The sequence below is a fragment of the Pezoporus wallicus genome, unplaced genomic scaffold, assembly GCF_028554395.1.
Source record: "Pezoporus wallicus isolate ANWC-B61680 ecotype Strahan unplaced genomic scaffold, APGP_CSIRO_Pwel_v1 contig_8542, whole genome shotgun sequence".
Classification (NCBI taxonomy): domain Eukaryota; kingdom Metazoa; phylum Chordata; class Aves; order Psittaciformes; family Psittacidae; genus Pezoporus; species Pezoporus wallicus.
Genome location: NW_026640148.1, coordinates 3,309,202 through 3,337,155, shown reverse-complemented (window position 1 = coordinate 3,337,155; position 27,954 = coordinate 3,309,202). Strand labels below are relative to the sequence as shown.

Genomic DNA, 27,954 nt, shown 5'->3' with positions numbered 1-27,954 from the left:
ACCACCTCCGACGGCCGCACTGTTCCACCGCCCTGCGCCGGGAGCCCCCCGGCATTCCCTCGCCTCGCTGCAGGGCTCCCCTCCTTCCGTGCGGGGCGCAGCGCAGCGCGGCCCGGCCGTACAAGAGGGGAACGGGGCTGGCCCCGCGGCCCCTTGCCAGAGCCAGGTGAGCTGCACTGGTGCCGCGCTGCCAGTGCACAGGGCTGTGCTTCGGCCCTGCAGCCGTGACACGGCGGCAGCTCCCCTGCCACGGCCACAGTCCCGGCCAGGTGAGGGTCAGTTCAGAGGGGTCCCGTTCCCGCAGGGGCAGGCGGGCGCGCTCCCGGCCCGGCCCCGCGCAGCGCCCCCAGCGGGGCGCGGGAGGTTGATGCGGCCGAGGGCGTGCCGCTCCCGGCGGATAAAGGCCGGGCGGCGGCGCGGGGCTCGCACAGAGCCGGGGAGCGGCGGAGCAGCCCGGAGCGGGCGGGCTGAGGCAGAGCGGGACCAGGCGCAGGAGCTGGGTGGCAGCTGAGCACTGCACTCCCTCACTGCAGGCGGCGGGCGGGGCGCGGGCGGAGCGGAGCGGATCGAATCGAGGAGGCGGAGCGGGGCTGCGCCATGAGCACGCAGGCGCGGGGCCAGGGCGGGCGCAGAGCGGCTGATCCCGACGGCGAGATGCCGGCCACCGAGAAGGACCTGGCGGAGGACGCGCCGTGGAAGCGGATCCAGCAGAACACCTTCACCCGCTGGTGCAACGAGCACCTGCGCTGCGTCAACAAGCGCATCGGTAACCTGCAGCACGACCTGAGCGATGGGCTGCGCCTCATCGCCCTCCTGGAGGTGCTCAGCCAGAAGCGCATGTACCGCAAGTACCACCAGCGGCCCACCTTCCGACAGATGCAGCTGGAGAACGTCTCGGTGGCCCTCGAGTTCCTGGAGCGGGAGAGCATCAAGCTGGTCTCCATCGGTGAGTGCATCTCCAGCGGGTCGGGTTTAGGTTTTTCTCATTGTGTGTTTTTTCCTGCGCTGGATCTTTGCCTCACAGAGCATGGACGGGATCGGGGCATGGGGCAGCCGTGGTATGCTGCTGGTCGGCCCCTCGGGGCTGTGTGGTCGGCAACTGACGGGTTGCTGCTTTTTGTTTCTACAAAGAGCAAGTTCTGGGGGTGAAGCATAGTGTTGGTCTAAAGCTGAGTGTGCGGTGTGTGCTGTGAGACTGTCCCACAGCCCGGCTGCTGGGGCTGGCAATGCTCTCCTCTCTGCCTCGGCTTCTCTCTTAGTCACTAGCTCATAGGTGAGGCTTTCCTTTCAGGTCTCTTTCTGAAAAAGCCCAGTACCAGAGCACGTTCTCTCCCTGTGCAGGCAGTTTCCCTGTGTCTGGCCTGATGTCTCTGGGCCCTGGCAGGGTGCTGGAGCCTGTGTCTCTTGGGGTGGGTGACCTGTGTGTAGGTAGGTGTTACCATACGTGGTATAGGAGAGCAAGATTTACTCGCCAGAGCCCAGTAGATGATGCCAGTGTTCAGATTAGCGTGGACAGTTGCAGTTTTTTAGCAGGCTTGCGCTTTCTCCTGAATCTTTCTGCTGTGGTAGGTCGTGTAGGCAGAAAATGTATAAGGACCTCTGCTCACTCCAGGAGATGGGTGGTTTGAGCTAATGCCCACCCTGGCTGGCACTAGGCTTGGCTATCACTTGGAGGGTGCAATTGCTAGGTAACTGATGCTTTGCTCAGAAAATTAAAGCTGTTGGCATACATGTCAAATTGTAGATGATCCCTCAGGAATGCATGTGGTGACCGTTGGGGGAATAGCTCAGGTGTGGCTGCAGTGCAGTCTGTAAAGCAGTAATTTGAATGCCTGAGAGATCTCTGGGAAGGAATGTGAATGCCTTTTCTAGCTCTTTGCCAGATAACTGTAATTACTGCCTCCTGATGACTCTGGCCTGGATGAACTGCACAGCTGAATTTGGGTGAGTGCAGCGCTGCTCAGTTCTCCAAAACTCTTGGCCAAGGTGATAGCTTTTTCCCTTCAGAGGCTTTAGCTACAGTAACAAGGGAATATAAGCTATTCCAGTCTGGGGGAGACCTGGCTCTCTCTGAAAACCTGTGGCTGGGTGGAGTAAGTCTAGGTCCCTGTTGTTCCTCTCTACTAACTTGTAAGATCAGCTTTGGACAAATAGAGACTGTTGGGTCCCGAAAGGCTGATTATCCTCCTAGGGCAAAACAGCTAGTGTCCTTGCAGCTGGGAATGGAGCTGGTGCTAATTATTTACTTAGCAATGCGTTCCCTTTGCACACAGTAGGGTTCGAGTTGCAGCTGCGGACTCCTGGGCTGAGCTTACTTTTCCTAACATCAGAGCTCACCTTTCTTCTTCAGCTGCTGGAATAGCTCCTTTGCAGCCACAGTGCTAACAACAGCCCAGTGTTCCCTCCTATTGTATTGTTTGCCCTATTAAAATGTAGCTGTTCCAGCTGCCTTCCTATTTGTCTGTGGGACTTCCCGAGGGCTGTGGGCTTGGAAGATCAAGGTTAGTCCGGTCAGGCCTGGCTTCCAGCGACTTCCTTTATAAGAAATGTTGCTGCAGCAGCACAGCTTCCTTGCTGGATTAGACTGAGCTGTAGGGTGGCCATAATCTTTTAAGACATGCCTAACTGTTTTGCAGCTTGCTCGTGTTGTGTTGGCTGTTAAAAAAACAAATTAAACTCCAAGCTCCGAAAAAATCCTTGTAGCTGAAGCTTTGGGAGAATGGAATGGCTGTGGCTGCAAGTGCCTTTGCCATATCCCAGCCTCTGCACGAAAGTGGTACACAGCTCCATCTGTGCTGTGCCACCAGAGCTGGAGCCAAATGGTAGCACAGGAGCTCTACTGTACAGCCCTGGATAAACTGAGCCAATCCTGAAAAAATATCCTCAGTTTGCTTTCCAAAAAAGAGGTTCAAAGCAAGCCTTGTGGTGCTCTTCTTGGTTGAAGGGGCTGAAGCCTGTGCACCTCTCCTGCAGGCGCAGCATCTGCTGGGCTGACTACCTGTCTGTGCTGTGTTTCTCCCTGCAGGTTCTGAAGAACTTGGGGCTTTCTCTTAGTTTTCAGTCTCTTATGTGTTACTGAACAAAACCAAGGCTGTTACAGGGCCTGGAACTGTGTACCAGTAAGGGCTTTTAGGTGGACAACTTTTACGTCCAGGTTGGTCTTTAGGGCCTGGGGTGTTTAGGGCCAGCTCTGAGCTAAATCAGCTGGGAAAACCTGACAGCTGCAGCTGCTGAATTTCTGGCATTAATAATGCCATCAGACCTCTGCTAAGTAGATGTGGTGCCTCTTCCAGTTATTATTTAACTTCCAGGAATTTTTTGGAAGCCATGTATTATGGCTCAGCTAATGCTGCTATACTACAACCACACTTTTAAACTTTTTCAGTAGCAAGCTTTTGGCATTCAGGTTTTGTCCATTTAAAATAATTCTGCCTATACACAGAAATCAGTTAAATTTGTAGTGTTCAACTGTGAGCTTTTCTGATGCACAGTCAGAAGTCCAACCTCTCCTGCTGCTCTTACCCCTTCTTCCCTTCTTTAGCTTCTGCTCAGAGTCTTCTGGTTGTTTTGGATGCTTTCCTTTTAGGCATGAAGTGCCTTCACTTCAGTGCAGATTCAACTGTGTATGTGGTCTACTGAAAAACAGCCATCCCACAAAGATGGGATTGGAAGCTCTGAAAAAACTACTGTGTGGGCAGGTGACTACTACTACATTGAGTTTTCTGCCTGACACAAGGTGGCTGCTGTGCTACTCAAGTGTTAAAGTGTCAAGTCTTGCTTTTTATTTGTCTGCTAGACTGAGATAATTGCAGATTCCTGGGTGCTGAGTGGCATATGCAAGGCACTGGGGAGTAGGATGCCAGGAATGCAGAGCACAAGGGCTTAGCTCTTGGCTGAAGGAGCTGATCAACTTCACAGATTACTTTGTATGAGACCCACATTGTGCCTTGGTAAAAGCCATAGCAAGTGGCAGAGAAAGGGGGATTGAAGCTAATTTGGCTTTGAGCTTGCCCCTGGAAACCCTGATACCAGGCAATAGGAGTTAACTGATTTAACTTGGAAACAGAAGCATTTGGTGTTTGAAGCCTGGCAGGTGGTTTCAGGCTGTGACCTGCCAAGTTGCACCGAAGCTTGCAGCTGGCAGGTCCTAGGTGCATGCTCCTGGGCTGTTCAGTACCTGTTGGCAGTGTCCTCATGGCTGCTTCTCACCCAGCAGCCCTGTATTGCTGGCAAAGGCAGGATGGGTGCTGAGCAGCTGGCTGGCTTGGTTTGTAAAACTGCAGTTTTGGATTGCCAAAGTCAGATTGATTAAACTGAAAAACATGTGGTTTCTCTTTGCTGGGTTGCACTTTCACCAGGTAAGTGCCTTGCAACTGCAGGATGTCAAGTGGTGATGCAGGTAAATGGATGGGCAGGGGCCATCCATTTATCAGGTGGGCTTGGAGTTAATGACCAAGTACTTTATGCATGCACTGTGCTCTGTAGTGCAGACCTCCAGCGTGCTCATAAAGATGAAAGTATCTTGACCTGAGCTGGAGTATCTCATGGAAATCTTATTTTAGAAAAATAATGGAATACCAGCTTTCTTCCCTAGGCTACACTAAAGGGTGACAAAGCAAATCTAGAGGAAAACTTGGCTCTTTTATGACTTGGTGTGTTGTCCTGTGATGCCTAGAGCTAGGTGCTTGAAAACTGGGAAAAGAAAAATGTGTTTTCAGCCTGTGTATACTTTGGGTCTCACTCTGTCCCACTCCAGGTGCTATTAACACATCATAAGGACGTAGTCAAAATACTCTTTGATTTTTTTTTTTTTCTGCTGTTTACCTGTGACTTCCCTGGAGGCTGTTTCCTGGAAAATATCCAGTGTGTCTTGGAAGCAGGTTTCTGCTACTTGGAAATGTGACACTTAATTCTTCCCCTCAAAACCTATTTTTGATAGACTGGCAGTGGGCCTCACAGCTGGAGACTAGAGGTGGCTTCAGTTTCTGAGGGTGTTTGGTCTGCTCAGGATCTTTTGTTTCAATAGTTGGACTGCTGGTCAAAAGTGAAAGGGGCTTTGCATGAGTTACTTGCTCCAAGTGACAGGAAACTTTAAGGTAGCTCACACACACACTGTTCTTGTGTTCTTTTACATATGAGTGGAAACTTGTAAAGTGATCAAACTTAGGTAAAATTACTTGGGACCAGCGAGACTAATGCGCTAAACAGCTTTTTCATTTAAGGCATTGAACACTTTGCCAGCTATTCAAGAAGGACTGAAGTCTTAACTGCTCTATATTCCAATGCCATGTCCTGTATTGATTTACATGGGGATGTTTAAATCTAAATGGGTCAGCATAATTCTTTTTCTAGCCTACAACTGTAATCTAAGAACATGGTTAGCCTTGTGTGTGGCCATGCTCTTGCACTGCCAGTATTGTTCGGTGTCTGCTCCAAGCAATGGGGAATAAAACAATGGTCTCTGAGTCCCCCAGGCTGCAGAGGAATTCTGTTTTCTCTGAACCTCAGAAACAGACTTTGATGTGCAGCTGGTTTAGGACCTGGACAAACCCCTGCCAAGTTTAGCACATATGCTGAGCAAGCACACCAGAGTGAAACAGTGTGTTGCAGGTGGTGCTGGTGTGAATAGATCTACTGTGATATTTGCCATTTCTTCTCTGCCAGCATCAGGTGGACCTGCCTGTGGACCTATCCTCTGCTGCCTGGTGTGCTGCACAGTTAATGAATATAGCACCTGACTTGTAAGCTATTACAATAATGAAGATGCAAAGCTCAGCAACCCAGGTTTGGCTCTGTTAGTGCTTGGTACTGGTGTGCCTGAAGAGCCTGTCCTAGTGGCTGTTGCTTACGAAGTGTCAAGCCTGAGTTTGGCTCTTGGTGAGGTAGCCAGGCTTTTTGTGGAGAAACCTGTAGGTTCCTGTGAGATTTCTTGGTTTGTGTGTATGTACTGTGATAGTACTGTGGGTCCTGTTCCAGAGAACCCACCCATGGGGAAGGGGAATCATCTTCATGCAGGTGCACCAAGGTAGTGATGGGCATGTGTGGTAGATGCTGGTAGGTGAGGATGTGTTGCTGCAGTCTGCTTGGACTCTGCAAGAAAAACAGCATCAGATGTTCCAAGCCTGTCTAAGGAAGGAAATACCGTGTAGCTGTGTGTTAACTGCTGAGGGAAGAAGCCAAAACAAAAGATATATGGAAAAAGGTTAAGGGAAGGCACTGCCCATCCTTGTAGGAATTTCTGAGCAGTCTTTGCTACAGCCTTCATTGGATGCCAGTGCTCATAAACCTGTTTGTTGCAGGCCGACTTCATGCTAATGGTGTGGAGGAAGAGGTATGTGCCTTTACATTGTGTTTGGAGAAGTAAATGTAGCGGTTCTCCTGAAAACACTGTGTCTGTGAAGCCTGTGCTGGATGCTTGGGTATCTTTGCTGGGTTGCTCTAGCAGTATGTGTGGTAGAGGTGAATACTCACCCATCCATCTTGCAACTGCTGCTTGGGTGGGGTGAGCAGAGCAACACTTGCTCTTCCTGAGAGCTTGGCCTTGGGTTCAGAGTTGAGTCAACAGAGATCTGAGGTTCTCAGCTTCTGGGCTCAGCAAGCTCTGCCTGTTGATGTGGATTAATGCAGTGATGGTCAAGCGAGGTCTTTTTCCCCTAGGTCTTGCTTCTGGGGACTTGGTGCAGGCTTTTTCCCCCAAGGCAGAAGTTTCTGTAGCTTGCACTCTTGCCTGTTCGTGTGTCTCCTGAGGAAGGACCCATGCTCTGTAATCTAATTGGGAAGACGCTTTCTTCCAGGTCATCATTAGGAGATAAATCCTAGTTCCTGTACTTGAAAGCCTCATACTGGGTGTGTGTTGCATCATAACCAAATGGTTGTTTGGGGTCTGATGTGGTCACCTGTCTGCGAGCCTCCCTAAGCTTTCTAACCCTCCTGCAACTAGCCTTGAGTGTTGGAGGTGATTACATAGTACCTGGTATATCATCACAGTGAGGACTGACTGCTGTGATGGGCATGGGTTTAGCTAATGAATTGCAATTCTTTGTGTGAACACTATTCTGCTGTAAGCAGTTGAAGTCTAACATCCGTAGTGAGATGTATGCAGTGTCTAGTTCCTACTGTGCTACTGCATGGCAACTCTAATACTCACAACCACTACAAGAATAAACTGGATTTTCTGTTTTTGTTAGTGAAAACAAGCTAGGCCACTTCAAACAATACCCAAATGAAGCCTTGCCCAAGTCCCTGGGGAACCAAGGGTTGCCTTGCATATTCTCCCTTGCGCTGAGTAACACAGCAGACGCTGCCCTGGAGCTGCCTGGGGTGGGCAGAGGATGGAGCAGCTGAATCCTGTCTCTCCTGGTGTGATGGTCTAGGATTGTTTGGACCTCCTGCTGATACTGCCCTTGGAAGAAAGCAGCTGTGGCTCTCTAAGCTGTGTTTCTGTCTGGGAAGAGTGGCCACATGTACAATTGTACTGTCTGACTGCTAATGGGATGCTTCCTCTGAGTCTGTATGTCATGGTCCTCTGCTTGCAACTTGTAGAAGTAGACAGCCAATCTAATGGAAAGTAAGCCAATGTCTAAAGCATAAATTCAGCAGGTATTTCTGAGTTTTCTCAGGGTCACTGAATTATAGCAAGTTTCACTGACCAGTCTGATAAGCTGGAAGTGGTTGAGCTTTGAACATGCAGGCTGGGATCTTTCCTGTGGAAGGGACAAACTGTCCAAACACCTAACAGCAGCAGTAGGTTGCATGAGGGGAGTCCCTGCCAATCTTACCCATAGCACAAAAATGGATGTGGGCTGCAATGACATCATGGACTGCAGCTCTTTCTCCCCGGCTTCAGGGCATGCCGTAAATCATGACGCGTTTGTCGGAGCATTGGATTACTCCAGCATGAGCTGGCCGTGCTGCGTGTCCTCTGAGGGTGAGGTGGGCACAGACAGACTGCCATGCTGACACCCAGCCTGCCTGCTGTGAGGAAGAACTTGGTCAAGGGCTGTCTCGGCAGCATGTCCTGGCATGGCCCAAGCACATGCTAGCAGGCTGTGCATCGCTGCAGATGGGACTAGCATGGCTGGGTGCTGTGCTGAGCACCCAGGCAGAGGCTGTGAGCAGCCCTGTGCTCTGCCCATGCTGTTAGGGAGGTTGTTGCTGTCTTCTGCAATCCTGGGTGGGGTTCAAGTGTTTTCACTACTGGCCGCAGGCTCTGTGCACTGCGGCTCTGCTGCAGAGCAGTAACTGAAAGCTGTGGAGCCACCCTTCCTGCCAGCCCATGCATTTCCACCCTCTTCTTGTGCTGAAATCTGGGGTGTGCTACAAACTGCCTGCCTGTGAGATGGGCTCTGGGTTGAGCTGTTAAATGCTGCTCTGAAATGCCATTGCTGTGTCCTGCATAGGTGCTGTGAGCACATCTGGACCTGGGGGCTGCCCCAGCCTGACCTGGGGTGGGATGCTGGCGGCAGGCTCTCCTCCACCACTCGCAGCTCACAGTGATGTCAGGCTGTGCCGGGCGCCTCTGGCTGCCTACTGGTTTTGATTAGTCTGTGTCTGCTCTTGTGAGGACACAATGTATGTGTCTGTATTTCTGAGCTTATATTAAAGGGCACTGTTGGGATTGGTGGGCCCAAAGTGCGCTGTAGGTGGCAACTGGTGAGTTATGTTGAGTAAACAAGCTTTGAAAGTCTCCTCTGGAGCCCTGCAGCAGAAGACACAGTGTTCAGAGCTGCTCTGAGCAAACACCCATGGTACGTGCATCTGAAGGTTATTCAAACACACAAGAGGAAATACTGTTCCCCTCAGCTAGATACTAACATGCTCTATCTATGCTTCCTTTAATTGATATAATTAACTGTTTTACATTCCCTTTGCTCACAGCAACCTTAGAGCAGTAGGTGCAGCAGGTTTAGTGGCCTTCCCATAGGCAAATACTGGCAAGCAAAGTCTTGGAGCTATTTTAGATTTCAGTGCTAACACATGGATGAGTAGTCTTGGAGGTCTCCTTTACCTTCGTGCAGATTATCCCTTTATTGTAAGGTGGATGGTAGCAGCAGGTTCCTCTGGGCTTGGACTACAGGAGTGAAGAGCCTGAGCTGGTGGGTATGTGCAAGGTCCTGCATTTGTTTGGCACATCTCCCTGGCTGGGAAGTGGCCATATGACAGATGCACCTTGTATTGATCGTGGTGTGAGACACAAATCTTGGATTAATCTGTCTGCTTGTGATCCTTACTACAGAATAGAGAACAATGGCTTGCTAAACAAAGTGCGTGTCTAACTGTCATCTTGATGGCGCAAGATACCAAATGTTACTTCAGCATCATGTCTAGACAGTGAATTTCTTAGGGTTTCCTTTTCTTTGCAAGGCTTGGAGTAATTCTGCTGCTTGTTCTCCCAAACAATCCAAAGCCCAGGCACCTTTGAGCCTGCTCCAGCACTGGAATGCCACTGTGGAGCTGCTGTTTTCTGTGTCAGTGCTTGTTGTGGTGGTTCTCTGAGCAGTTGTCACTTGCTCGGCTTGTTATCAAATTCCGCTGTGGGGGAAGAGTTGGTGTCTGAGCAGACTGGCTGTGGGAAGACTCGGGATGCTAATGGTGTTGTTACAGCTTTGTTCTGGCTGTTGATTAACAGTGTGGCTGCATGTAAATATTTGATACCTTATGTAACTGCTTGAACAAAATCAATGATCTAATTAAAAGTTGAATCAAAACAGCTTTAGTTGTCTCTGAAGATTATTTCTTTTGGTAACTCTTTTAGGCTTGTGGTGAAACTGTAGCTAAGAAGAACTAGAAGAAATAGGCTGGTGACTGCAAGGAAACTTTGTGGTGACTCTTGAAAGGGTAGTGACTTCCAGTGCCACAGTCCAAGCTCAGTTGTGCTGGACCCTGTGGCTGTCAGATGTCAGGACAGACATATGGAGGCTTTTAAACTGGGACCACAGGACCCTCTATAGTGGTGCCATCCTAATGCTCTCTCAGAGCTTTGTGGTTGTATAGCCTCACACTGCGTAGTGCTGGCTGAAGTGAATCTGACCCTGAAGAGAGGATGCATCATGTGTGCTGGGCAGCTGAACAGCTACGTCAGATGTGGGTGGCTAAAGGGAAGAGGGTCACTCTTGTCACAACCCAGTACAGCTGCTGTCAGGGAAGACCCCAGCTGGCAGAGGTTGGCTGCATGTTGATAAATCAGCTCCAACACTATTTCCCTGACCTAGCCTGAGTAGTAATAAGCAAGAGTGAGGATTGTCAGCTCAATCAAGTCATAAACGACCAAGTGAGATGTCTACTTGAGGGGCCACAAATCAGAGACCAAATAGTGCCTTCAGATCCTGATGGCCCTGACCTACAGCATGCCCTGGGGCTTCCCAGACCATTGCCAAAGCAGGCATGGCTCACAGGTAGCCATTATATGTTTTGCATCCCAAAAAACTTAGAAAAGCCTGAGACAGTCTTCCAGTGGTTCAGGTTCTCCTCAAAAATATAAGAGTGAAGAAGCACTTGTTGGATTCAGCTCGCTACTATTGTAAAGTGGGGCAGCCCAGCCCTGCTCTTGGTACTGTCACACCGGATGATTAGCGGGTGCTGAGTGCGCATTAGTGAGGATTCTAATGACTTGCAGACATCTGCAGTTATAGAGATAGGAGCATGTGGGACTCCTGGACAAGGATACTGTGAAGATCTTGTCCCGGAGAATTAACCACATTACTGCCGGGATCCTCACTTGAGTAGATCCCAGTATACTGCTTTCTAGCAGGAAATGGTTTGGAGCTACTCTGCTAGGGTCAGCTGTCAGGATGGTTTGCTCTGCCAGGAAAGCACCAGAACAGCAGACTCGAGTGAGAAGCTTCTAGTTCAGACCCCAGAAATAGTGGAAATGTTTGGTGTTTCCTGGATGGAAAGCCCTGATTCTTGCAGGGAAGCCTCCTGATGTTAGAGTCATAAAGCCCTACTTCAGAGCTTGCTGTGGTTTTGTAACCTAGCTCAGAGTTCCCTGTTTAAAGAAACACCTCTTCTGATATAGATAAATAATTGAAAACTGTAACTTCAACAGTTTTTAAGTGCAAGGAGGAGAATTGCATTGCTTCATCTGAACTGCTGCAACTGTTGGTTGAAAAATCTGCCTAAGGCAGAGGAAGCTTTAATATTTTAATTAACCAGCTTTATTACTTTTAAGCATAGGCTTTAACAAGCTGCAGAATATTCCATGCTCTGTATGTAAAAGAAGTAGCTCAGGCTTCTGAAGCAGTACCTGGACAACAACAGTATTCAAGCTCAAGTGCAGAAGCTGAAAGGAGCAGCCTAGTTTTTGTCTAGGAGTAGCATAAACACCTATGGGGCTCTTGTTCTGCCTGGACTGAGGTAATAGCATGTTACTAACATTAAGTGTTGATAACAAATGAGGTAGCCTAATGCTGTGCGTAGCTGGAAGGGGTATGGGAGGTCAGCAGAGAAGAGTAGCTTACAGTGTTGCTGCAGTTGTTCCAGCTCTAGCAAAACTGCCTCTAGAGCTAATTTTTTTGTGTTGTGCTAAAAATGTGAAATACAATAGGCTTGCAAATGTGAACAATGTGAGACTGCAGATTAAAAATGAGGTCTTGCATCTGGTGAGGATTTGGGTAATTGCCTGTACCCTGCTCAGTCAGCATGTGTGTGGTGGAGGGCTGTCCCTGGAGACTAGGGATAGAGCTGTGAGCTTGTGAAGTCTGGAAAGACTTGTGCGAAGTCTTGAAGTTGGAAGATTTGAAGTTGGAAGATTTGAAGTCCAGGCTCCGGGGAGGAAAGGTGGTATCCTTCTGAGCACTGGATAGCTCAGGAGTTGCTGTTAGCAGCCAGAGCCTGTTATGGCTGAGCAGCTCCTGACAAAGTTGGATTAGACTGAGCAGAGCTGCTCCTGCCCCTTCGGAGGAGGACCCAAGCAGAGCCCATGGCACAGGACACGCATGCTGGAAAGCAGCCCTGGGGGCTGGTGCTGGCCAGCTTGTAGCATCTGGTGTGAGCCATGGGGGTGCCTTGGGCTGCTTGGAGCAATGCAGCACTTGCACATCTGAAGCAAAGCTTTGCTGTGTGGTGAGTTTGGGTGGGAGGAGTGGGTACATGGTCTGCGCAAGCATTGCACAGCTGTGGCTAATATGTGCTCAAGCTGTACCACTAATCCCATATGGTCCTCTTTAAGGTGTTCAGAGACCACCCATGCAGGCTGTGCCTCTGCAGATTCACCACTGCTCTCCTGCTTATGAAAGCTCCACTCAAAAGAGGTCTGTCTGATAGCGGCTGCCATCATTGGATGAATTACCAGGGCCTCAAGCCAAGTGTCTATTCCTTATGTTAGCAGCTTGTAGCTGGAACCGTATAAACGCCGAGCTATCCTGTGTGGGATGCTAAACACACAGGACTTCAGTCTGGACCGTGCAGGGCGAGCCTTGTTCTGTGTGCAGATGGAAGTGTGTTTACTGCTGGGTTGCACAAGTATACAAAAATATGTTCAAATGACTCCACTGCTTTCATCACAAAGAGGGGAAAGCTTCCCCTTTCAAAAAGCAGCTGCCTCTTGAGGTGTTCTTCACTGAATATTTTTTTTTAGTTAAAAATTGAAGGAAAGTGGCCTTCTTCCTTCTTGGACTGGCATAGTCATGGTTTCCAGGAGGGGAGGGTAGGTGTCTGTATGTGAAAGCTCATGAAGAATTTACATCTAGCTGGCTTACACACAAAAGCATTAAGACCTCTTCATAGTGGCCATGGAAAAGCAACAGTGTCTGCCAAGACCGCAGGGGTGCACAGTGGATGCATGTTTATAGTGACTGTGCAACTGCCCTGAGCATCCTCACATCTGTGCAGTGTGTGGTGTGGGGCTGCTTTCCGTGCTGGATACTTATGTCTGGATGTCAAAATGAAGTGTTGAAATGGCTCAAATGTTGGATTTCCAAAGTGACCGTTTCTGTCTGCAGAAGGGTACAGTTGCACGTGTCATGGTTTAACCCCAGCTGGCAACTCAGCCCCACACAGCCCCTCACTCACTTCACTGGTGGGGTGGGGAGAGCTTCAGAAGAGAAAAAGTGAGAAAATTCATGGGTTGAGATAAGGATACTTTAAGTAAAGCAAGGAATTAATTCACCACTTCCCATGGTCAGGTGGGTGTTCAGCCACCTCCAGGAAAGCAGGGCTCTGTCATGTGTAGCAGTGACTAGGGAAGACAACTGCCATCACTCCAATGTCCTCCCCTTCCTTCTTTTTTCCCGAGCTTTATATGGTGAGCATGATGTCCTATGGTGTGGATTATTCCTTGGGTCAGTTGGTGTCAGCTCCCAACTCCTGTGCACCCCCAGCCTCCTCTCTGGTAGGGTGAGGCTCAAGAAGGACCTTGACTGTATAAGTACTGCTCAGCAATCACTGAAACATCCCTGTGTTATTTATCAACACTGTTCTCAGCACGGATCCAAAACAGAGCCCGTACAAGCTACAATGGGAGAAATTAACTCTGTTGCAGCCAAAACTAGCGTAGCATGTTAGAGACTGATTACCTTTCCTATTGCTTCTCAGTGACATGGTAGGGCAGATGGCTTACGTGCTGATAAATTCTGGAATAACTTTGTCTCTAAGCTACTGAGCATCTCTAACAGGCTATTTTGCTTAAATACTTCAAAACAAACCTGCATGAAGCAGTGCTATTAAGTGCTCAGAATCGGAGACTATCAAAACCAAGACAAACCACAAATCTCCTGTGCAGCTGAAGTAACTGGCAGGGTGTTTTCTGATGTCTCACCAATCCCAGACCACACAGGGTGCTCCAATCCCGAGCACTTTGGTGCTGCAGTGTGGAGTGGAGATGGGTTGAGCAGTACAGGGCTGCATGAATGGGGATTTCCTTCAGACAGCCCTTTGCACAGTGAATCACAGTCAGTACAGCAATTCTGGTTGCAGATGGAAAAACTGAATCTTGGTGTCTGTTGTGGCCAGGGATTTCCCCAAACAGTAATCACTTCTGATAATTTCGAATGTGTTGGTTTTGGCCTCAGAAACTCCATCCATTGCAGCTTTCGTGCCTGGTGTCTTACTACACAGAAGATGTTAGACAGCCCTATCTGAATGGGCTCATTTATCTCGGCAGGATTTTACATGCCATTTCTTATAACTATCTTGACCTACACCCAGTGTGAGTAAACATGCTCTTCAGTAACGCAGAGGTCACTCTGGCGTCTGGAAACCTCGGAATTACTCACTGCTCTTCAGCCTCGCCGAGGCGGGGTTTTCTTTGCAGCTTCATCTCTTGCACCTTTTCCATCTCCAATGTATGCTGGTGCCTGAGGGTGGATGTTCTTGTTGGTCCCCTGCCCTGAAGCTCAGTAGCCTTCCTTCAGTAGTATAAAAGACCACACAGTGCCAAGGACTTGTCCCCTAATGCCTCTGCCAGCCCCTCGGAGGTCTTTGTAAGAACTACCCAGGTCTTTAACCTTGAAGCAACCTGAATTGACCTGGTGAGATTTAGGATTACCTTAATCCTGCAGAGGTGGTTACAGCACTCGCATGCTTCAGACACAATTCTTAGTTCTGTTGTCCTACACTTGTAGGGTTCTGCCCCTACAGCTGCTTATATCAGTGCAGCCTTGTTGATCGAGGCTTGGCTTTGCACTTGTGGAAGCACACCATGTGTTGTGAGGCGGTGCCGCTTTCTTTGTGTGTGTGGAGTAGCAACCTCATGACTCCCACACGAGTATTTTGTGCTAAGCTTGGACAGCTTTGCATTTGACTAAAATGTTAATGTCTCTCTTAAAGTGAGACTTGTTTCCTGTGAATTGGGTGGTGGTGGTGGTGTTGCTGACTTGGGTGTAGCTGCCTGCTCCAGTGTGCCGTGGGAATAAATGTACCGACCTCTGGGGAGCAGTGCCAGTCCTGGCACGGTCATTCCCCTTTCACTCCCATGCCCTGCCCAGAGGAAGGAGGTGTAGTTTGTCTCCTGCCCCTTGGTTTCAAACTCCAAGCCAAGTGTTTCTCGGCAGTGTGGCAAAGGCAGGACGCCTCCTTCCCCTGCCCGCCTGCCCTCCCTCCTTTAACAGAAATCCACTTTCCCGCATGTTGACTTCCCTTGACAAGTCATTCCTGAATGATTAATCAGCATGGGGGCAGCTTACGTTGCCCTGTCCCCATTGCTTCGTGGTGTTTCCCTCCTCCGGTGCTTGACCCTGGGGCAGCAGGGTGAGTGGTAGTGCGGGTCCGGGCCTGCAGCCCTTCCCACGGTCTAATCCCACGCTGCCTGGCCCTTTCTGGGAACATTCCCAAGCTGCCTGTTGCCCGTGGGGTCAGTGCACCCACTCTGCGGGGTGCTGCTGTGCACCCCGAGCCATTGGGAAGCAGGAATGTCCTTTGCCTGGTGAGGCATGAAAGGGCTGCAGCCCTGTTCTTGCCTGGCTGCCACTTATTCCTGCCCTGAAGTGCAGAGCTCTGCAGTTGAAGGGGCTTAACATTAGCCAGCACAGCGTGGGGCGCATCCGCCATCCATGGCAGAGGGGAGCAGGAGCCACAGTGTCCCGACTGCTACCGGGGCCAGGACCGGCACCGGCGGGGCGTTGGGATGAGCTCAGCCATAGGGAATGCGCGTTGCTGGGTGCGAGGGGCTGTGCTCACAGAGCCCATTGTCGGGGCGGTTTTGGCAATGAAGTCATGGACGGTGGCGTGCCGTGGCAGGCCCTGCATGCTCGGGACAGCCAGAGCTGCTTTTCCATGGGCATGGGGGTTCCCATAATGGGGAGTGTTTCGGTGCCCCATGGCTGTGCCGGTTAACAGGCCAGGGTTTCGGGGTCGGTGCCGTGGTGGTGGCCGCTGGTGGGCTGCCCTGTGGAGCTGGAGAGGGGCTCGCTCGCTGTGAACAAAGCAGCACTCATGGAAACTTGCTGCGGTACAAAGGCTGAACATTCACACTCCCTTCTGTTTTTCCCTCCCCTGAAAAGGATCTGGAATAATTAACGCAGCATTCCTGTATGTGGCTCAGCTGGGTATCAGCTCCATGGTCCCACAGCTGCGAGCGCGGACCTGCTTGGCAGTGAGCAACCGAGTCTGAAATAGCCAGTGTGAATGCCAGCTCTTATTATCCTGTGTTGCATCCTTACTCGCTGCTAATCCTGTCACAGCAGTGTGCAGGCATCATGGAGCCCTCCTGGTGCTCATGGTGAAGATGCTCCCTAGGGGCACTTGTGGCAAGAGGCGGATGTGCCCTGACACTCCTGCCTCAGGCTGTTCCTGAACACCGTATCAACACTTTTACCCTCTCATATCCATAACTTGGTATATGGCTCTTAAGGCAACAGAAGCCCTAGGTATATTCAGACTGAAAGTATTAAGGAATTTGATCATAAGCCACCCGCAGTTTGACTTTTTTTCCCCTCCCACCCTAACGATTCCTCATTTTGAAATTCTTGACTTCTTCCAGCCCCCCTGGGTGTTTTCAGTTTCTCTTGGAGAAGCTGTGTCGGTTGCTGTCGCTGTTACACTGTGGGCTTTAACTTGCTTTATGTTATGCCTTTCTCTTCTGGATGTGAGATGTAAGTGGTCTCTGGATGCCCATTAAGAAGTCGGGCAGAGCTATTTTAATCTGTGCTTCACTTCTTTGAGCTTCGCTGGCTAGATTCTTTTTATTCTTTTCTGTATTAAAAGTCTATATGTTTTTGTTTTTTCTTGCCAAACCTGCACTGAAAGGACTGGATTTGAACTTAATTTTATGGTTGCCTGATCCACCTCCTAAGAGGTCCTTTCCAGAAGCCCAGCATGCACCAGTAGACAATACAAGGTGGTAGATGCATTAATAGCCTGAAGCTCTCTGGTCTGAATGGCTTCAAATCCAGTTAAAGTAAAAACTGTTGAAAAAGCTCTGAATTGTGATGTTTAATCTTTTGATTCATGAGTCTCACAAAGGAATCTTACTTTATTTTGTTAATAACCAGACACATTGGTAAGCATCGAGGAAAATGGTTGTTGTCCCCTTGCACCAAAATAAAAACCTATCACTTTTTTCCATTCTCCTGCCCGTGCTCAGCACTCAGTTACAGTTCTTACAGCTCTCCTCTGAAATGGCATTCTTCCTTTGAAAAATTCACCTTGGAAGAAGCTTAGTGGATCTGTTATGTACATGGTGTATCACTTACACTTCCTGAAGGTTCGCTTCCTCAGGTGATGAATGCCCTGAGGCTCATTGGTGGAGCTGGCCACTGGCTGAGCCTTGGTGGTGCAGGAGCTAAGCTGGGAGCGGATGAGCTGAAAGCCTGCTGCTATGCAGGTAGGCTGGATGCTGAGAAACAGTTCTCCTGTGGGTCACTGCACCAACTGCAAACAGTGCTGAGAAGCAGGGAAGCAATGGGGCTAGAGCATGTTGCTGTTAGAGGCTGGCAGGTCACAGCCAGGAATCTACGAAACTGGCCTGAGTTCAGCTGCCCTGGTGCCAACTGTGTGCAATAAGCACAGCCTTGTGCTTTTCACAGCCCAAGCTGGCTGCATGGGGCCAGGCAACAGCTATGGGCTGAGCCCCAAGAAGCTGTGAGGTGGACCTGGGCTTAAGGGTCTCTGGAGAAAATGGTTGCCGTATGTTCTTAAAGCACAGAGGAACCCATGTAATTGATTTTAAGACATATTATCCCTACAGAGGATGCCGCTAATGTCTTTAGCAGGCGTGGTAAGCTTGTGAACACATACTGTATGCTTCAGCAAAGGATTTCCTTAGGCAGCTTGCTCAGCTCCATCTCATCTGCATACTTCTGTTTGGCATGCATGAGTGTGGAGCAGGGCTTTCGAAGAGCTCTGTTCAATGTGGAGTTCTCACTGTTGCAGAAGATTAAGCCCTAGTGAGAGCTTATTTTTTCTGTCCTTCAACTGCTATAGCTGATTAACAGTAGACAAGAATAATTAGAGGTGGGGAAATGCTTGGAAACTTCAAGGTACAGGGATTTAAAATTCCTACAGTGTCTACATAAATGATCCACAACTGCGATGAACTTTGTGCTATACCAAGTTCCTTCCATGTCTGGAAATAAGGAGTAAGGGCTGCTGGTGAGACAGCTCCTTTGTGTAGTATTAAAGGAGCATCCATCTCGGGGGGCTCTTCTGTCTAGTGCATAAACCAGAATTTTAAGTAGGGAAGACATCAAGATTGGAGTGAGTGGGCACTTCTTAAAGAAGCTGGATGCAGATGTCACGTGTGAAGAGCAGCAGACTTTGCCCAGACTGTGAATAAGACAGCGTTGACTGCAGCCTCAACCAAGAAACTGCTTTAAAAAAGAAGTTTGCCACTCAGAAGTTGCTTTTTCAGTCCTTCATTTGTTCCACAGCACTTTGAGCAGTCTGTATTACTAGCTCAGTTTAGTAAGGAAGCTGTCTGCTTTGGTAGCTTATCTTGTTTCCCTTAATTGTCCAACAGAAAATGACTTGCAGCTCTGCTCTAGGGCAGGGTTCAAGAAGCATTGCCGCAGTTCTTGTGCTTAATCTGATGCAAAGCAGGCCTGCACATGAGCAAAAGACACTGCTCACAAACTTGTTTGTAACACTGGGGCTTTTTTTGAATTGTAGAATAGTTTTGAAGAGACCTAGGGAAGGTCATGTAATTCAGGCTATGTACTGCAGGTAAAGTTCAAGGTTCTCTACTGGAGTAGATGAACTTGCAACCTTCAAATCAATGCCGGGTTGTAGTTCTGACATTTGCTCCTGGGGCAGCTGCAAGCACAGATACAGAGGACCCGGCTCTGCAGTGCTGGCGGTTTTCCACTTGGGAGGTTAGGTTGGGAAGTATTTTGTGGCCCAGGTCATAAAAATGACACACGTTTGTCTTGATGGTCGTATTGCTGGCTCAGGCTAGTCACGCTGCTGGCTGAAGCCTAGGCACTTTAACATCTTCCTTTGCGCTTTAAGGAGCGTGATATTAACAGTCCAAGTATAACATATCATATTAATTTTTAGTATAGAGCAACAATTATAAATCAGCTTGAGCAGTTACAACTTGGTTCCTTTTCAAGACTGAGACTGGTGGTTTATAATGCTGGCCTATGGAATTGCCATAATCCATTTTTTTGGGGCCAGTTGCCACTTAGTTAATAGGATAATAAAATGGTAAGAATTACAATCTAGACTCAGAGGTGTGATGGGGGAAGCAAACGAGCTCTGGTTCAGTCTGTTTTCCTCTTTACCCTACCAGGCAGGCACTTAAATTCTAATAGCTGACTAAGAAGCAGGATACTCCTACATAAAATTTAATGTTGGAGGCTATATATAGGCTTTTTTTTTTCACAGAAGAGTGAATGCTTGATTGTTCAGTGCTGGTGTTGATTCTGCAGAACAGCTTATGTCTGGTTGGCAGGTTTTCCCTGCAGTCAGCCTTCAGGTCGCGTCGAGCTGCATCCCGACGCCAGGACCTCTCAGCAGCAGGCGGACTGCAGCCTGACCCTGCGGACAGCTTCTGCCTGCGTGCAGCTGGACGAGGGCTGCATCTTGTTTGATGGCAGTTGCTGTTTTGTTGACATTGGATTGCCATCACGTACTGTTAGAGGAGGAAAGCAAGTTGGAGTAACTGAAGCTAAAATGCATGTTGAACAGTGTAGGTGGAAATGCAGATTTGTGTTAAATCCAAATCTGAGTGTTTCTGCTTTTTCTGCTTCTTGCTGGTTTAGGACTGTGTGTCTAGCTGTGATAACTTGCAGACCGTCTGAAAGTGGTCACTAAAAGCATTAAAGAATTTGGAGTCAGCAGCAGAATGTCAGTAGGACTTGCATGTAACAGCCCAGAAAGTCTTTGTTCTAATTAAAAAAACCAAACCAAGCCCTCCAAACCCCTCACCCTTTCCCTGTTCTAGATGGCACCTCTAAAGTTGGTTGGTTGTGTCTCCAATTGAGCCGAAGTCCTCTCAGATACTGGTCTGAGGCAGGTGAGAGATCCTGTGGCATGGATGGATTCCTGCTTTGTGCCTGGGCTCCCCATAAATGCATCCTTTGAAAGTGTAAGTGAGATGGCTGTCAGCAGGTATCCTGCTCTGGTGCATTGATGTGACTCACCTGTGCAGGAGCTTTGATCTTCAAAGCACTCATCTCCTCCTGGGTACAGTGAAACAGTGATCAAGTGCGCTCTGACATGCATGCAAGTGCATCTCGGAGATGTCAATGTAAGCATTGTAACGTGAATAAAGCAAATGATGCAGATTACCACCATTTCTCCAGGAGAAATTACATTAAAGCTGTCTACAGTGGTGCTGTGAAGAGTTTGCTCAGCCCCACTAAATTATCTTGGCGGCTGAGATGCGACAGCTCACTTCCTCCAAGCCACGGGAAGGCAGGGGTCCGGTGGCTGTTGCCTGCCTGGAGAGGATCCTTTAATCTGCGGAAACTCGCCTGGTGCCATGGAGTAAACACACACTCTTCACTTCAGCTGAAAGCAGACAATCTGTTCCCGTCTACCTAATTCATTGATGCTGAAAGCCAAACACTGCTGATGGTGGAGGTGCACCCTCCTCGACTGTGGTTCTGAAGCACTCACCACAAGTGTGCCGTCTCTATATTGTAACTTTACAGTAAACTCCAGAGAAGCAATTGAGAAACATGGCTTGAAAAAGGCACTGTAAAGCTGCACAGTATAGATGGTGTGAGTAAGAAGTATGCCTAAAAGTAACTGTAGTAGGAAAGCAGTGTTTCAAGATCTGCTGTTGATGTAATCCGTTTTCCACCCTGTGATGGCCAGAAAGTGTCTTGAAGCAGACCAGGAAATAGGGAGAATCCAGTGGAAAGCCAGCTGAGCTGGGGTACACAGCAGTGCCTGCAGTAATGGTTGTTGGTGCTTAGTTGTCATTGGAAACACGTTTTTTTTCCACTGCTCTAAAACCTTGGCAGTGCTGCACTGTCAGTGTGCACTCGGAGCCAGTGGGGGATGCTGCAAATCTGGTTGTACTGCAAGGGTTTCAGGGTTCTCTGGGACAGTGCTGTGCTCCCTGTGCAGGACCTGTTCATGGATGCTTCTCTTCCTGGGTGCCACTTGCATCTTAATGCCTGAGAGACCTTGAGGAGAATGCACTGAATGTTTTCAGTCAGTTAAAAAGGCAGCACTAGAGTAGAGAGGCTGAATGCTCCGGTGGAGCTGAGCTTTACACCAGCACTTGGAAGCTATGCCTGCTTTGGAGAGTCCTTTTATATATGGTGGTAGAGATAGTGAGCCAGGGTTGAGCTGCTGGTGGGATCCCCTGTAGCTGGGAGCAGGGTACCTGTGGGAAGGGAGTGCAGGCTGTTCTGCTGAGTGCTGATAAGGTCTCCTGTCCTGCCCAGGAGTTCTTCTCCCACCATCTTCCCCACCCCAATTGAAAGCAGACAAGCCCTCCTACAAGCAGGCTTGGAAAAAATTACATCATGAGATCCCTATGCCTGTCAGGAAGCTGGGAGGCTGCAAGAGCTTGCTAACTGTGCTAACAGAGTGCAGTTGTGGGATGGCACCAGCCCTGCAGAGGAAGAGCTGTCCCATTCCTGTGGTGACCTTTTCCTGTCACTGGGACAGCAGTCTGGGGCTGGCCTCTCTGGACCAGGCTAATGAGATGGGATATTCTTGCTCTCGATCTGAAGCTGTCTTGTGTACAGGCTCTGTTTGACAGGTCAAGAACCACTGCCCAGCCGTGCCTTCAGAGATGATGATGGGGTGCCAGAGGAAGCTCTGAGCACGCGGCTGAGTGCTGCAGTAACCGCAGTGCATCCCCTTATAGACATTATTTATGTGCTGTAAATGTGAAATGAGCCATTCTTTATCTCGATAACGTGCGGGTAGCAGTGTGCTCGAGGTGATTCTGTCCGGTTGGCTTTCCTCCCTGGGAGTGCTGGATGGCTTTCTGAAGCCAGGTTACTTGTAGCATACTAAATCATACTGTGTCCACTCCGGTAAAAATGCCTATGTCAGTGTGAATTCGAAACCAAAACTCAGAGGTGTTCCTGGCGCAGGGATGCGGTGGCTGGCTGTATGCTGCAGTGCTGTGGTGTGAGCGGGTGGTCCTGCCGCGGGGGTGCAGGATGGAGGTGCTGCAGGCACGGGGGCTCACGCTGACAGTCTGGGTTTTACACTCTGCAGCCATTAATTCCAGCTTGCAGATCTCAGGCACTGTGGTGAGCTTGCCAGCATGGCACTGGGTCTCTATCGTTTAAAATGTAGCTCTTCCTCCTGCTCCAGCATGAGTTCTTCCAAGAAAGCTTTCCTTAATAGATTGCAAGGGAGCACCTTCTCTCCACTGACCAGTTTGCAGCTCTACTGGAAAGAGGGGGGAGATGGGTTACAGCAGGAATGTTTAGTTGTTGCTAAGAGACAAACTATTGCATGATGCAGGCTTTTACCTTGAAACCTGTAATTAAAACCCAACGGGGCTTAATCACCTCACAGATATCTATTGTGTATCTCAGACTGGATATGAAATCATCAGTGAGCAGTCAAGTGGCAGACACTTATCATAATCCTGTAAGATTAGTCAAAACTGGGGTGATTTATATTAAAAAGCCCTAGTGCAAATAAAATCTGACTATAAACCAGACTTTAACTATACAGAGAGGCCAAATGCACATCAGGGTCTGAAATTACAGTATTATCTGTTCAGGACATACCTGCCCTATTGTGAAACCATGTAAATATTAACTACTTCACCTTAGCATTGGGTTAAAGGGAACACACCCTGGTGCTTACTGTTCTTGGTGGCTATTCTGTATAATCACTTGTTTTGAAAGTCAGGAGATCTGTCTGTATTGATAAGATGTTACTGGGTTGCTACTGTGGTTTCTGTAGCTGAAGAGGCACAACTAAGGCATGAGTATGGATGCTGGGCATGTTGAGGCTCAGCTTGGAGGACTCTCTACGTGTTAACACTCTGAATTTGAGCTGGAATAGGCAATTGAAATACAAAACGCTTTTCTTTTGCTATCTAGGACTCAGTCAGATCCTTGTGCATTCTGGTGGCATGAAAGTGAATTTATACCACTGAACTTGTCTTTACTCCAGCATCTGCTCCAGGCACTGGAGAGCAGACAAAAGCTCCCAGGTCACTTGTAGCTTCTGTGACTAAAAAGGAGTCTCTGCAGCAGTTTTCACTGAAATGGAGGAAAGAATAGAAAAAAGCTCTACTGTAACCTGCTGCTGTGACTGAAAGAATCAGTCAGTCTGAGGGCATCCCAAAACACTGCAGAAGAACCCTGGTTTGGGTGCGCTTGGACAAACTGGAGCTTTTACGAGTGTAATACAACCTGAGTAGCAGCTACAGTCTCAAAGGCAGTGCATTCAATTTGTGACTCATTAAAACCGAAGTAAATTGCAAGAGTATTCACAAAACTGTAGAGGTCACTTCATAAGGCCAAAGTGATGCCAAGAAATATCCTGCCCGTTCAGACAGCTTCTTACAACAGTCTGATCTTGATACCTTAGTCTTAGCTGCATGGTGTGTCTTAAAGTAGAGCTGCTGTGGTGGTAAACCTTTGCTAGGCTAGAGCATAACATAGAAAAGCCAGAGCTGGCTTTTCCTTCTCTTCTAACTCTGCATTTGTAGCTTGAAGGGATGACTTTTTGTGCAGGCACGACAGTGATGGTGCAAAGGATGCTTAATGGGCCTCCACTCTCCACTTTGCCATTTGTGCACAGGTCATGGTATATCTGGATTTTGTTCTAATTCCAAAGTGTGGCTTTCCTGGACTTCATTATATAGCACTTTTTTCTTGCTATCATTTTTAATGCAAATTATTGCTGTGTGTGAGGAGGCATGTTGCTCTATAAAATTGTGGTTTCCTAAACGGTGCTTTTAGCAGCCCCTGTTGGGATGCTGTTCTTGTGACCTCCATCACATGCTGTTTGGCCTCTTTCATAATATACAAATGCCATTAAATACAACAGGTGGCACTTATCATCCAAATGCAAAATACCAGAGAACTTAAACTGCCAATTCTTCTAAGCTTAATGCTGTAAAGCTTCAAGGGCAAGTCACACGACCCTTGGAGAGCACAGAGCTCTCAAGACAGCTGGAGAGCACTGAGTGCTTGGACTCCTTTCTTCCCTGCTGTCTAATGCAGGGCATGAAGATGTCTTTGCTTAAGAAAGTGTATGCAGTGAGCTGGGCTGCTTTTCTTGTCCTTGATTGCCTGAGCATAAGTGCAGGCACAGTATTTTAAAAACATGTCTCTTTAGGGTGGGAAGTAAACAGTTATGTGTCTTTTGTCTTCCAGATAGTAAAGCCATAGTCGATGGAAACTTGAAGTTGATCCTTGGCCTGATATGGACCCTTATCCTCCACTACTCCATTTCCATGCCAGTGTGGGAGGATGAAGGTGATGATGATGCAAAGAAGCAGACCCCTAAGCAGAGGCTGCTGGGCTGGATCCAGAACAAAATCCCTTACTTGCCAATCACGAACTTCAATCAAAACTGGCAGGATGGCAAAGCACTGGGGGCTCTTGTTGATAGCTGTGCTCCAGGTAAGTCCTTTGCTATGATGGTCAGTGTTTCCTTGCTTAGTGTCCTTGTGGCTGCTCTGCTGTTCTCCTGGAGGAGGTTTTCACTGCTGAGCTGGAGACAGAGTGAGGCTTTCAAGAGACCCAAGTCCAAAGAAGCCGGCTGTGGGAAGCAGCAAGTTGTAAATAAGTTGGCCAAGAGAAATACTGGCCTAAAGCAGAATGTGATTGCATTATTGGAGGCGCCAGGTCTAAGCTTTGTATTGGGTGCAAGGGACAAAGGCGCGAATGCTGGCTTCTAAATGCAAGAAAGACTTGTTCTCACAGTGAGTGCCAACAACCTTTCAACTTCAGGGCGCAGCAGGAGGCTTCATGTGTTCTGCTGAAATAGGATTGCAGAGGGAGCACAGAGCAGCCAGAAGCTGTACACTACCTGATACTTCAGTGTTTAGCAAGCTGAGGCTGTGCTACTTAAGGCGAGTAACGTGATGAAGTGTGAAAAAGGCACAGTTTCCTCACCTTCTTGTAAAACAGCCTTACTAGTGCTCTTGCTGGTGTTCATCTAATACAATCTGGGGTGCTATAGCAAGCACTTGAAATGTTCTTTTCCAAATTTGCTGCAGGAGAGCCAGAGAAACATAAAGAATGGGTGGATGTAGTCATCCTAAATTTAGAGTGGTGTCTTGCACCACTTGCACTTTAAATCAGTGCAGTTGCGTGACAAGCTATATATTATTATTTAGTTGATAGGCAGGGTGGGTCTTTCTGATTTTGCTGTTACGGTCTGTGCTGTAAGGGCCTATGGAGATGCTGGCTGTTGTCTCAGAATCATTTCGGTGAGCAGCACACACTCATCTTGTTTTGGCTACTTCTGCAAAGTTCTGAATGTCTTTCTGTATAGCAGTGTAATACAAGTGGCGGTGGAGCTTGCACTTGGTTTCTTCAGCAAGGGAAGCTCCTTTGCAGATAACACCTAATAACTGAAATGTGCTTGCAGGCCTGTGTCCTGACTGGGAGACCTGGGACCCAAAGAAGCCCGTTGACAATGCCCGTGAAGCCATGCAGCAGGCAGACGACTGGCTGGGTGTGCCGCAGGTGAGGCTGTATGGGCACTGGGATGCAGGCTGCCTGCGGGAGCACAGCGCATAGCTCTGTGCTTGTGACTACCTTCATTTTCAATTGAGCCAAGCAGCTGAAGTTGTTGGATGCTTCCAAAGGTTACAGTTTACTCCTGTGAAGTTGCCTGAGAAAGGGCAAATTGTAATGAAACACACTATTACATTTCAGAGCTCTGGTTGTAAGGTTTTGTGCAGGTGTCTCCACTGAAGGCAGCTGGTGTTGTAGCATGTGGGGTGGGGGAAAAGTGCATGTGGAGTGGTGCCTGCTCTGTTAGCCCTTGGAGTGAGTTTGTTTTGCTGCACTGAATGCCACAGTTAAAAAACCCAGCCCTTACCTGGTTTAGGAAATCACCTGCAAAGATGACTTTCAAGCACAGAGCAGTGTATTTGCAAACAGGGTTGTTTTCATGCTGATAAAGTTGGTTGGAATTGCTGAAGTCTCTGAAACTGTTGGAGCAGCTTATGTCGTGGGAGCAGGAGAGAAGAGCCTGGTCACAAGTTCTACTTTGCAAGCACTGCAGTTCAGAGCTCTAGCACACAGGATTAGGAATTACTTATTCTTTCAGTTTTAATGATCCCCATTTTGCTTTTTGAGGGGAACATAGCTACCACTGTCTTGCCTTGCTGTCATTTAATTTGACACAGTCACCTGAAAACCCCTAATAATCAACACGCAAAAAAGCCCCCAAACCACATTGGGGCCATAATGAGCTTTATTTTCTTGCCATGAGATAATAAACCATGCTGTGTGTATCAAAGGGAAAATAAATGTAAGAAACTGCAATAGCATGTGGGAGTTTTGAAATGTAAGACTGTGTCATAGCTGTGTTTCTGTGTTGACATGCGGTAACTAAGCACTGGTACAATATACTTAATTGTGCTGTCTTTCAGGTTATTACCCCTGAAGAAATTATCCACCCTGATGTGGATGAACACTCTGTAATGACTTACCTGTCCCAGTTCCCCAAAGCCAAGCTGAAACCAGGAGCTCCTTTAAAGCCCAAACTGAATCCAAAGAAAGCAAGGGCTTATGGCAGAGGTAAGGACTTGGTGAGCTTAAGCTGCACAGAGTATTTAACTCTTCAGAAAGCTGGGTGGGGTTTTTTGCTTATGTTGAACTCCAGACCTACAGTAACTGACTTCAAAGTTTCACTTGTATACTCTTGGTGTGGTGCCTAGTTTCAGAAATACGTGGATATAGTCCAAAAGACACTCCTAGTTCTAACATGTAAATTCCCCAAAGTCTCTGAACCTGTTCTGCAAGCTGCCAGCCTTGCAGTCCACAGCTGGAAGAAGTAGCATGATACGGGGCTAAAACAGCCTTGGTGTGAAATTTAAGCTGTAAACAGTATTGCTGCTGACAGTTGTTGATCTAGCAGCGAATGCTTCTTGTGATAAAGTGCTCCTTTAAAGAGGAAAAACCTCTTTACATCTGTGTGTGTCTCTGAGCAGGCTCTCTCTAGAGGCAGAGTCTCCAGTTTCCCAGCCTTGATGGCAGATGTGTATTAGGGTAGACTAATTCTAAATAAGTTATTTGTATCTATCTGGAGGTGTGAGTGTGCAACGGTGGGTTGCAACGCTTCAAACATTAAATAGTGCAGAGCCTTTGTTGTAAAGGCTGTGTTTGCTAATTGGAAGGACTTGTCCATAGATGTTTATGCAACTGTAGATCTACACAGGCATTCTTATTTCTAACTTAGCTTTTAAATGGATAATTTCCTGTAACTTCTGATGTGGTCTACTCCAGATTGGAATACAATCACAGTGAATGAATAACACATTTTTACCTTTAATATGCTAGGTCTGCAGCAAAACATCACTGAAACATTGCTCTTTGCTCTCCATTCCATCTCTTTTTTCTTCTTTAAATTTGATTTTCCACTGAGACTTAACTAATGGAATGAATGGACATGGTCACTATCTGTGCCCTGAAGAGCAGTCATTATAGTCAGAAGTGGGTTTTAGCGCGTACCCTACTTGGGGTTTATGTCCTTCATTGGTGCCTTCCTCAAACCACAATACACAGACACATTTGTCAGACCCTGAATTATAGACCGCCTGTACTCCACTTACTGTGTAAATGACTGATCAACCTGCCTCAGCTGTAAAATATGGCTTTAGTAATTTTCTTATTCTTTCAAAAACTGCAATTACTTTGTCATCTGCTTCCATGCATACAGTCCTCTGGAGCCATTGTAATGTAAATTATGAAGGGGGAACTGCTCTTCTTGAAAAATGGCTGCTTTCTCAATGTTAATTGCCAAAACAGGGTCACTAAATATAATTGACAGTTCTGACAGCTAGCATACGTCAGAACTGAAAGGTGACTCCAGCAGCAAGGGCTCACTACCAAACTGGGCAGGGTCTTTTGGACAAATGAGTAACAGGTCTTCATGCTTCCAGAGAAAGGTGACTGTCAAGTG

At 48.2% G+C, this 27,954-nt stretch overlaps 1 protein-coding gene across 3 annotated transcripts in view; it reads left to right on the top strand.

Annotated features, from left to right (window-relative positions):
• Positions 1 to 550: 550 nt before the first annotated feature.
• FLNB (filamin B) overlaps positions 551 to 27,954 on the top strand; it is a 70,893-nt gene continuing 43,489 nt past the window's right edge. For 2 of the 3 annotated variants that reach the window (XM_057417580.1, XM_057417579.1), the window contains exons 1-4: positions 552 to 946; positions 24,189 to 24,437; positions 25,411 to 25,508; positions 26,423 to 26,570. In XM_057417580.1, coding sequence (XP_057273563.1) covers positions 598 to 946; positions 24,189 to 24,437; positions 25,411 to 25,508; positions 26,423 to 26,570 — 844 coding nt within the window. In that variant the 5' untranslated portion in view covers positions 552 to 597. Of the gene's footprint in view, positions 947 to 24,188; positions 24,438 to 25,410; positions 25,509 to 26,422; positions 26,571 to 27,954 lie in introns of all 3 variants that reach the window. The other variant, XM_057417581.1, reaches the window with a different exon arrangement.